The sequence below is a fragment of the Cottoperca gobio genome, chromosome 9 (genome assembly GCF_900634415.1).
Source record: "Cottoperca gobio chromosome 9, fCotGob3.1, whole genome shotgun sequence".
In the NCBI taxonomy this organism is placed as follows: domain Eukaryota; kingdom Metazoa; phylum Chordata; class Actinopteri; order Perciformes; family Bovichtidae; genus Cottoperca; species Cottoperca gobio.
Genome location: NC_041363.1, coordinates 26040856 through 26052824, shown reverse-complemented (window position 1 = coordinate 26052824; position 11969 = coordinate 26040856). Strand labels below are relative to the sequence as shown.

The window sequence follows — 11969 nt, the reverse complement described above, 5'->3', positions numbered from 1 at the left end:
TGTGTGTGTTACTTAAGCATCCAACAACACGGAAGTTCAGCAGGCCTTCGGGAGATTCATCACTGCCTTAAAGATTTTCCTTGTGTGTTTCACTTCCGTCATACATTCTTTAAACCAACAACCTCAAGAATAAGCAGAGAAATAAAATAACTCTGTAGCAAGGACCAGCCTTAGCACATGGGCCGCCCGCTCCACCAGGTGAGCCACGGTCCCAGTTTTAAATACGGTTAACATTATAAATTGAAACAAAAACAAAAAAGCAACAAAACTACTTGGTTATATTTTTAAAAAATCTTGAAAATGTTTCAGTTTGTTACGTTATCGAACTTTGCCTTTTGGTTTCACACGGGACACAAACAGTGGTCTCGTGAGTGAAAGTCCTGTATTTGTGTGACCCATCCCTCCATCTATCCATGCACCCCACCACAACCTCTTCCATGCGCTAACTTCGGTGGACTTTGATATTTGTGATACGTCAAATTAACATAATCCAGAACAAAATAGGTCATTTTGTTTGTATAGGATCGTTATTGTTGAGACAAGGCTGTGCTGGGATACGTTTTTACAAAACACCTTCATTTGTACTTTTTCCTTCGATTTAACTTTGATAGATACGTTATATATGATATATATACGAGACATTACTATGTGTGTATGCATATACTGTGTTCATAGTATATTTATAATATGTGTAGCTATTTTACTCTACACAGTATTCAGGCATGTTGGGCACAACAATCTTCCTCAAGATAAATAAAGTTCTATCATATCTCTCTTTTCCTACGTTTGTTCAGATCTGTAAAACCTAATTCATCTTCAAACATGGACAGAAAACACATTTCAGTTTGTTACAAAGACTATGAGAAAATACTTTAATACGTACAACTACGCAGTGAGGCTAGTTTAAAAAGGATGATTTCAGTTCTCTAAAGAAGAATTAAAATGATGGATATTTTGAAATAAATTCATAAACCAGTTTGGAATTCATCCTTTAAACCGCAACAGAGAAAAGTTAGCATAAAGATTGTTCTTAAATTATACAACATTATTCTGTTTTGATTTAATAAAAATGTTTTCTCCTCCGTCCAGGTTCACAGTAACAACATGTTCCCCCGTGGTGTAAAGATCTTCTCCTCCGTTTCCTGCTGGTTTAAGCCCCGCCTCATCGCCGACTGGGAGGCGGAGCCTGTGGCGTTCAAGACGGTGCTGGACGACAGGAACCCGAGCGCCCGCTACGTCACTGTGCCACTGAACCGCCGCACCGCCAAATCCCTCCGCTGCCGCTTTTACTTTGCCGATGTCTGGATGATGTTCAGCGAAATCTTCTTTCAGTCGGGTAACACACACATACACACACACACACACACACACACACACACACACACACACACACATAAACACAAACAGAAATACTCACACATTCTAATTTCTTTCAAAACAGACAAATACAATTATTTCCCTTTATTTTTCCCTCAGAGGACACCGTACTCCCGACCCTGATGCCCCTGGGGTCGACCTCCCCTGCAGTCAAGAAGGACAGCACCATGTCAACCACTCCTATGACAGGTATAACCTTTGACCTTACCCTTTTCATTTCACTTGAAATAATCCCTCAAATTGAAACACCCTAAAGCTGGGGTAGGCCGTTTATTTTTGCCATCATTGGGCAAAAAAATCATACTAACCTTAAATCGTATTGTAATACAAGTGGTCTGAGAGAAAACTAGACTTTTGCACCTCTTGGCTCTGTTTTCAGGCTTTAGTGATCGAGCCCGTGACGGGAGACTTCGGCCAATCACAGGTCATTTCAGAGAGAGGGTGTGTTCTACAAAAGTAGTGCGTGCACGTCCGTTAAGGGGGTGAAAGCCCGATGCACCAGCGAAATATCCTGCATTGGCAACGATTGCTTACACTGCAAAGCAAGTAAAAAAAGGAAGACGGACTTATCAAAAAGAGTGTCAGAATCTGTGAAGCATTTCAGAGACGGAGAGAAAATGTTACTCATAGTTTAGCATTCTGCTAAATGTAGCCAAAGGCTTTCTATGTAGCTAGCTAGAGCCTCAAATCAAAGTATGTCATCTTAAGGGCTCCATCGTTTTTCAAACCCACTTCGAAACCACGCCTAATTCGGTATGACGAAAGCCTTGACGCAGTGATGCCAGCTGATGTGTTGTCCTACGCTGTGACAAGAGTGTGTGGATGGAGCATAGCAGCGGGCTAGTTAGCCAGTTATGTTGCTAATTCCAGCAAGCATTGATGCTACACAGGTTACAGAGAATGAGAAATGTACAGCTCTAACGTTTTTATCCACAGCAGCCAATCCATCAGCCAGTGAGCCACCAGATGATGGTAACACGCCCATCCTGATTGGCTGCCTTGTCACCATCATCCTGCTGTTGGTCGTCATCATCTTCCTCATCCTCTGGTGCCAGTACGTCTGCAAGGTGCTGGAGAAAGTGAGCAAAATACCATCTGAAACAGAGATTAATTCTACAGCTTTGTTATGTATGTTATGTTTATGACACGGGAGAAAACAAAAGAGTTAATGAATAAGAAATGGAAAGACACTGTTGGAAACACTGGCCTCTGATTGGAAACTATCTGAACTCAACCTTAATCCATTTCTGCACTTCCAATTTCTGAAGATTGTAAGAAAGGTTTTCCTCTCCCTCTCCTGCTCCAGGCTCCTCGTCGGATCTTGGACGAAGAGGTGACAGTTCGGCTGTCGTCCTGCAGTGACACCATCATCCTCCAGACCCCTCCTGTGCCCCCCCGCTCTGGCCACGCCCCAACAGGTAGACAGCCTGTCATAATAGAACGCTACAAAATAATACTTTCCCGCATTTTATGTATGAAAGGTGCAGTATAAACCATTTTATATTGATCATTATTATTATTGAGTAAAACATTACTTTTTTAAAATTATTTTATTTGTTTTTAATATGTTTTGCTAGTTTCTTTCACAAAGCAATTCTTTTTAAATTGAAAAACTTGACTCTGATTTCTCGAAGTTAAAGTAATGAAAGGCATCTGGTCCTGTTAGATTAAAACGAGCTGCTGCTTCTGCTGCTCAGGAAACTGTAGACAATAATAAAGCTGACAGCAAAGCTTGGTGCTCAGATATGTGAACCATGTGTGAAAAATAAGAATTCGATAGCTGCCCCAATTTTAGTGAAACATAGTCATTGAAATTGCTTAAACAAACTCCCACAAGGTTGTTTGGACTTCTTGTGTTTTGTTTTCCTCAGGCAACCGCCAACACTGACCCTCACTACGAGAGAGTTTTCCTGTTGGACCCGCAGTACCAGAACCCGGCGGTGCTAAGAAACAAGCTGCCAGAGCTGTCACAGAGTGCAGAGGCCTCAGGTGAACATACTGCAGCTCATTCTTTTAACCTTACAGTAGTTATATCAGAAATGTGGCGATTGTTAACCAAGATCTTCTTCATCTAACATAACATAAACTTGAGGGGAAGTCAATCTGAATCCGTGATGCTTTACAAATGCTCCAGATCGTCCGTGATGACATGTTTAGACACGAGCCGGGGCCTCCAGTAAAATCCATCAGACTGCTGCAGTCCGCCCCCTGCTGGCACCTTCACAAACACCCTCCGCTCTGTCAGTCCTTAACAGCTTTGAATGTTTCTCTGCTCTTAACTTTCTTTATTTCCATCACAAAAATATTGTAGGAGCTCTCTGCCTTTTCCTTTTTTTCTCTTTTTTTGTCCTGAATATTTTCTTGATGATGCTGGATGTGCATGTTCATTCATTCTGCAGATTTCTCTCCTTTACCTCCCAGCCCCTCTCTGTTTCTGTCCATGTTTCCGCCTCCTCTTCTTTCAGCTCTCCTCCTCAGTAATCCTCTCTATGACCTCCTCCTGCTGACTTCCTGTCACATGACATCAGGCTGGCTGCGTGGTAAGAGCTGAAAGGTGTGACTTCAACATTTATCCGAGAGTTTTTTCCTGCGGATGAATTTTCAGTGTCGAAACAACAAGTTCTTTACTGACATTTGTAAACTGTGAAATTGAGGTTCGAAATCTGAATATGTTAGAGGGCTGAATTCACACAAATGAAATGACTAAGACACAGTTGATAAAAAATAAAACTTTGCAATAAATGTTCCCCTAAATTTGAACCTGTTTCCAGGATCTACATTTCTTTACCAGAAGAACTCAAATGATCCGGTCATATAATGTTGTACTTTTCTCAGGATGAGTAGTAACTGACAATAATGGGTTAATTATATTTTCATCTTTTCTGAAGAAAACAACTATTGTTACACTGCAAAATGACCCTCAATAACAGTTTTAATAACAACATTTGATTGACCCTTATCAAAAATGTGTGTATGTGTTTATGGTAAAACAATATATATATATATATATATATATATACCATATCAGATATGCTGGTGATATTAATAACTGCATTGTTGTTCTATAATGACGAGAGGTGCACATTATCTGGATTACATGTTATTTTGAGTTACAGGCTTTAATTCCATGATGTCAGATTGACAGATGGTGCGGCAGCAGAAACCTTGGTTTTCCTCCGCACAAAATAAATTTTGGTTTTTAAAATAACAAGATTTTTAATTTAATGAGGAAAACTGACCCATAATTTTAAAATAACAGGATTTTAAAACAGTGGATTATCTCTGCCTCCATAATAGCTCATTAAATAAGGGTTTTCAATTCATTCTTATAGGAGAGATGAATATACGGATATGAAGATGAGAGAGATGTAACAAAGGTCCCTTACACTAAATTCATACAACATTGTAAAGATATTTTTTGCAACACAAAGGAAGCGTTAAAAACAATAATATTCCTCCTTCTGAGTGAGAATCACAGAGAAAGGTCTCAAGAAAACTAACCAATCACAATAACCTACAACAACCAATAACCTTCTCTCTCCATCAGCGTGTGGAGGAGGATACGCCGAGCCTGACGTCACCCAGTGCACGCCGCACCAGTGTTTCCATAGCAACGCACCGCACTACGCTGAGACGGACATCGTGCGGCTGCAGGGCGTCACCGGCAGCAACATGTACGCCGTCCCCGCCCTCACCGTGGACTCGCTCACCAGGAAGGACATCTCTGCCGCCGAGTTCCCACGGCAACAGCTGATCTTCAGGGAGAAGCTGGGGGAGGGGCAGTTTGGAGAGGTGGGCAGGGGGCGGCAGCCAATCAGGGAGCAATGGAAATCCTTAAAAGTTTGGAGAATAAAACAAATGTCGTGATGCGTGTATTTGATTGTTCTTATAATACTGCGATATCTGTGAATCTCTGGGATTCCTTATATTAAAGGTTTATGCTTCTATGGTTATATTTATACACACATGTCTCCTGCAGGTCCACCTGTGTGAGGCAGAGGGACTCCCAGAGTTCCTTGGGGAGGGGTCTCCTCTCCCTGACAGAGATGGTCGTTCTGTACTGGTGGCTGTTAAACAGCTGAGGGCCGACGCCACCAGCCAAGCAAGGTACACCACGTGTCTGTGTGACAGTGTTTTAATGTTTATTGATCTGTGAACTAGTTTGTTTCTTTAAAAGTCTCTCTAGTGTTGTTCATTAGTAGTAAGTTGTGTGATACCGTATAACACATATTACGTGTCTGACTATCAGGGTGGAGATGTCGTCCATGGTGGCCCTAGAGCAAAGGCTGTGGCATTACACAAATCATAAGAACATCTGGGGACCATGAATATCCACAGACACTGTAATGGAAATATGCTGTTAATTAGTAGTTGACTGTATATTTAGGTGGTATGGATGCAGTAGTACAGGTGCCCTTTTCTTTGGAGAATATGAGCAGGTACTACATTTTTAAAGTTTGGGCAGGTAACATTGCAGAAGCCAGCGAGAGTAAGCTTGAGGTTTAAAATTATCCAACCAAAAAACCCATCCCAATGTTGCCAACTCTTTTCCAATGTGGTTTTTCTTGGACTCATTTTGTAACTACAGTGATTGCGTATTGGACGTATGGACAGAGGACTGCAGCTGCTGCTGTTATTACACTTTCCTAATTCATTGAATATGATTTAAACATTTGTTAATCTGGGAGACAGAAGACAGTCCAGAAGTGAAAGCCATCTGTCTGTCCATCAGGAACGACTTCCTGAAGGAAATAAAGATCATGTCTCGTCTGAACGACCCCAACATCATCCGGCTGCTGTGTGTGTGTGTGTCGTCCGACCCACTGTGCATGGTGACCGAATACATGGAGAATGGAGACCTCAACATGTTCCTGTCGCAGCGGGAGATCGAGAGCACGCTGACACACGCCAACAACATCCCTTCAGTCAGGTTAAGATACACACTCTGTTTATCCTCTTCATAGATACAGGCTATGATCCACTCTTTTCTACAGAGGAACATTGGAACACACATGAACACACTCACCTCCTCCACTGTCCAAACACGTTCTCCACCCTCCCTTCCTCATCTCTAACCCTCCTCCTTCCTTTTCTCCCTCCCTCCAGTCTGTCCGACCTGCTGCACATGTCGGTGCAGATCTCGTCGGGGATGAAGTATCTGGCGTCTCTGAACTTTGTGCACCGCGACCTGGCCACCAGGAACTGCCTGCTGGACCGCCGCCTCACCATCAAGATCGCCGACTTCGGGATGAGCCGTAACCTGTACAGCAGCGACTACTACCGCATCCAGGGCCGGGCAGTGCTGCCCATACGATGGATGGCCTGGGAGAGCATCCTGCTGGTGAGGGACGAGAGAGTTAGCATAAGATCGGACTTAAGAAAGAAAAAGGAGATCATTTACACCTAGTGTTAGCTGTAGTTCCCTGACACCTCTACCTGCTTCTTAAGATGGTTTTAAAGTAAAACCAAAATCTTGAAACTGCTGTGGAATAACTTTACTCTTAAATCTTATGAATGTATAATTGGATCTGAATTGATAAACTTAACTTTCTGTCTGACGGTAACACCCTATGACCACCAACATGTGTTATTGCTGAAAGGTCATTGGGGTTTAAAACCCTTGTGCATTCTATAACTTGAACAGCTCTATCATAAGACGTAATCATTTGACTTCTACAGCATTTTAACTTGATATGTATGCCACCCCCAACCTCCTCTCCAGGGTAAGTTCACCACGGCCAGTGACGTGTGGGCGTTTGGCGTCACCCTTTGGGAGATCTTCACTCTGTGTAAGGAGCAGCCTTACAGCCTGCTGTCCGACGAACAGGTCATAGAGAACACTGGCGAGTTCTTCAGGAACCAGGGCAGACAGGTGAGACGAATCAAGGAACAGAGTTCAGTACAATTCAGATGTGTCATTCATTCCAGGTCAGTGGTCTTGCAGTCAGGTGGGCCTGATTTAGGTCACCGTTGGGCCAAACTTTGCTAAAGTTGCTCACCAGTTCACATATAGCAGGCTGCAGTTCCACTACAAGGGGGAGCTGTTCTGTTATTGTTGTACCAGTTTTATGCCATCCAATCTGGTTCCCAGGGGATCGGTACCCCCTAAGTCAGGGCTTCTCAACGGGGGCGGCAGCGCCCCCCAGAGGGCGTTCAGAGAACATTGAGGGGTGCTGGAAGCAATATTTTAGAAAGGGGGGGCGTTCACGTGTCTTTGGGGGGCGTTTGTGTGTACGGCCTGCAAGGTAATTCATAAAAACTACTTCTACTACTACTACTAAAATTAATCCAAATCTAGTCAGAATAGAATAAAACTGGCGACTGACTGTTTTTCCTGGCCATGGCCAGGGTCCTTGAATACAACACAAGATTAATCCGAAGGGCCACTAGATATATGTTGACCTGGTCATAACTCATAAACATATGATTTATAAGGAGTTTGTGCCAAATAGGTTGGAAACCACTGACCTACAGGGTAGGAATGTAACTGCAGCAACAGTTTGGACTCTTTCATCATTTCTAGAATGCCCGAAACTACACTGTGTCTTTTTTAGATCGCACGGACTACGTTGGTACACCTGAGGAATGCTTTTTCCGGTTCTTTAATAACGATCTCCCTGTATTTACCAACTAGATCTTCCTCTACGGCCCTCCACTCTGCCCACCTTCGCTCTTTGAGCTGATGATGTGTTGTTGGAGTCGCGACATACCGGACCGACCCACCTTCGAGGGACTTTACGAAGCCCTGAGGCCTCATGTCAACCAGTGAGCTGAGGCTGCTGGGACGTACCACTCTGCGGGTTTGTCCATCTCTGGACTCCTGTAAGACAACAGACTGACACTAGAAGACAGACGACTGGAATTGTGTTACAAGAGTAAGTCACTCTCTGAGGGAATAAAGAAACTAGCAGAACTGTGGTCCGAAGGTTTGCTTTGTGGTCGCAGCAGCACTCTATTCTGAGAGACAAGATGGAGGTAGAAATGGCTGTTCAACTCAGAGGAGATCCAAACCTTACAGTTGTTAGTAAACAAAGATTTCTAAGCTTTTTAAAGATTTCTATTATTGCTGATTTGACAGTTTCATCCATCTCTTTAAAGCCCCTTTGACCAAAACGTCTTCTCGGACCTTTTGACATATCTTTTTTTTCCATGTTGTCATGGGGCCAAAGGTGCCATAAACTTTATTTTTCTTCTTTTCTGTGACTTTTACAGATGCCAACAACTGGACAGACTTTTCAGTCTTGGTCATTTCTCCTGTCCCTGTGGTTTTTATTATTATTGTAAAGCACTGTCTGTGTCTCAGTTATTCATGTTCATTTAACCCACACTGGAGCTAGGGTTAGGGTCAAAGTGTAGTGTAGTTTGTTTTTAGATTTTTATTCTATTTTAATTGTTATGCAGTATTTCACTTGTGTTGGTCTTTTTTGTGGATATGAATGTTGATTAGCTGAGGTTCACATCACGATGCCAAGAGGCTGCGTTGATACCTGTGTGGTTCAAAGAGTGCAAGTCAGTCAGTGGGTAACTGTGTGTAATTAAGGAGAGAAATTGAAGGGCAGGCACATTGAAACCAAAAAATAAAATGTGTTGTGCCTATTGTGTTGCCAAAGAGAAATAAAGAGTGTAAATGATAAAACAATATCATGATAATGCATTTGTAAAAGAAAAAGTAATTGTTGTGAATGGACTAAACAATGTACCATTACCATCTGCCAGTTGGTGCATGCTTAAATTCAAAGTGCCTTACATTTGTAACATGAGTGGAAACTAAGCCAACATTAACAACACGAGTACTGATAGCAGGGACAGTATCTAATGCAAAGATCTAAGGTCAAGGTATCACTTTACCTGTGTCTGTGCTGGGGCCTATAAAATGTACTTTAAATGTGTATATGTCTATGTTGGAGCCCGGAGACCTGTAGGTGTATACATTAGCCAGCTAACCATAGAGCTATAGGAGTTTCACATTTTAAGTTTGTATTTTCATCACTAGAATTGAACTTAAATTATGATTGAAATATTCACCAAACTGTGACGGGGGCTTTGCAGCATCTCAAACTAGGATAGAGATAAAAAGCTAGCAAGTAGTTATACCCGTTTGGTTAACGGCAAATCCACACTGAGAGTGTTTTTGACGTCCGTCACTCATTCGTCTCCAGGAACTGATGTGCTTCCTTTTTACTAAACGTATGAATCCATACTGAGAGACGCACTGTGGTTCTTTACGCTTCAAATCCATTGTTGTCGTTTAGTAGGAGTAATCTACGTAGACAGCTGTTTAAATCACACAAATATTTAGCTGTACATGTTTGTTTATCTCTGTGAGCGTGCCTGTTTCACAAAAGGCAGATTACCCTCACTCACTAATGTGGGCGGGGAAATAAAATCATTAGGTCTACATTGAAACACTGTTGATGTCCTGATTCTTAGTTAGCCAGCCGCTGTCTACTCAGCTCCCCAGGACGGCACAGAGTCAGAGGGGACGACAGAACTCTTACGTCAACCCGTTAGTACTGAAGACAGTGAAGACACTAAAGCCCTGTTGAGAGAGTAGCACAGTCTCTGCTAATGTACTTGCTAAAGAGCTCGCTACTTCTCTGGGGTTCATACATGCAACTACCTTTTTTTCTTGCTGTCTAACTAACTAACTAACTAACTAGCAAAATACTCAGCAAGTAAGCTCGGTTATGCTAAAACCAGGTTTGTCTTCATTCTAAAAACTGTGGAGACGTTAGAGCTTTCACCAAATGAGTTTGGTCTTCGCCTAGTTGGACAGTGCTATGATTAGACTATCTCTGGTATGATGTTAAAGACATGCTATAGCAGCTGAGCTAATCACACCATACACAGGTATCATTTCGGTGAGCGGAGACGAGAAACAACATGTACAATTTTGGCTGAACGTAGCAGAACTACTGTGTTAGAGAGGGACCCTCTGAGCTGAGGGCCAATTAGCCACTAGAGACTGAGGGAGATGGACAGATGGAGCCATCAGACAAGTCCCGCCTCTCACTGCATTATCCAGCCAATCACTGCAGTCAATCCTAATGCCCTGCAAAAGATTCATTTAAAAACACTTCTGCAATTGAAAGGCTAAAGTAATTGCCTTTTATAAAATCAATACAGATTGTTGTTCACCCAATAGCATTTGAAAGAGTTTTGTTTGCAGAACTAATGCGGGATAGATGCAGGACAAAACAAAACAAATACAGTTCTGTTGACTTTACAGTTTCTATTTTCAGCAATCTGAAGTAAACTATGGAAAGGTGGACGTGGAGAATACATGTACTGCATCATTTATTAGCCATAATATCAGGATAACTGGAGGAAGTAAAAGGTGATTGGTCAACATTGCATCTGGATTAACATGTGTGATTAGGTTTAAGGCGGATCATTGTCAACATTATTAAACATTGTTTTTTTGTTCCAGTATGTTTATGTTGTAGTCACTTTGTTAGTGTTAGTGTGTATTATGTGCATTACATGTGTGCAGTATTTTGAATCCTCTCTGTTAAACATGTCAAATGTAAATCAATATCACCTTCACAGGAGAGAAGGAGGAAGACCAACTATGTTAAGTTTCAGTGTGTTTGTTGTTACCGTAGTGTTTTTTTATTTTAAATATCTGTACTGTATCTCACTTCTATGAGTGTGTGTATGCATGTGTTTAAGAGAAAATGAGTTTTGTGATCGAGTGTTTGTGACATTCCTTTGAGCACTGGGAGCTAGTTGGGATTAAAGTGTTTAACCGGAGTTGCTCTGTTGAGTCAAATGATGTGATTCAATGAGGGCAAAGAGACGTTTTAAAGCAAGAGGACAGGAAGTAAGGAAACCACTAAACTCAATCTCCCAGAGTCCTTTGCTACAGTGAGCCTGTGTATTTTGTTCTGGTTCCATTAGAGAAATAGTGTACAGTATAAGTGATCTATAATATCTCAGTGTGTGAATGCAGATCACGTGTGATAATTGTTATTAATATAGGAGCTGATTCTCTGATTATTTCTATTCTGGGAAGGTGTTGGGTTCTTTTCTTTTTTTCCAACAGGAATTTGAACATTTCTGCTTCAGACATGTATTGTACATAGGCTAGTAGCTGTGTATATTAATATATTGGGAGGTGGGAACTGTGTGTTCTGTCATCCCAAGTCATTTTCACTCTGTACCCTCTCATGTCTCCGTTTGTTTTTCTTATAATAAACAGTCAATTTTGTCAAACAGAAGAGTAGAGACTGTGTCTGAATTTACATTTGAAAGGGGACTTCAATCCCCTGAAACTGTCTTGTAGCCCACCTGGGGAGGCATTATACAGACATTATAATATTTCCATTTGATAAAGTGATGTGGCCATAAACACATACTGTAACATTCAATCATGTCCTTGCAAGCAGAACTCGCCATCATGTTTGATTGTAACCCCTGTGCACACGTTGTTATGACGGTCTGCTCTCTTTAACGGAGGAGGCCGCTGTAAAGAGTTCACTGAAGAGATAGACGATTCTTTTGTAAGCTTTTATTCTCACAATGGGTTTTGACCAGCTGGTAGATACAATATCACAGAGATTAGTGACATGGTTTGACTTGAGTAAAACCTG

At 41.9% G+C, this 11969-nt stretch overlaps 1 protein-coding gene across 1 annotated transcript; it reads left to right on the top strand.

Moving 5' to 3' along the window:
* Window positions 1-1074: 1074 nt before the first annotated feature.
* LOC115013485 (discoidin domain-containing receptor 2-like) lies at window positions 1075-11597 on the top strand (the record flags this gene model as incomplete). Its single annotated transcript, XM_029439825.1, has 11 exons — window positions 1075-1336; window positions 1477-1566; window positions 2317-2456; window positions 2684-2785; window positions 3249-3366; window positions 4925-5169; window positions 5357-5484; window positions 6110-6307; window positions 6484-6718; window positions 7100-7249; window positions 8012-11597. Coding segments are annotated over 11 exons (1803 nt in total), but the record flags the coding sequence as incomplete, so codon positions are not given.
* Window positions 11598-11969: the final 372 nt, after the last annotated feature.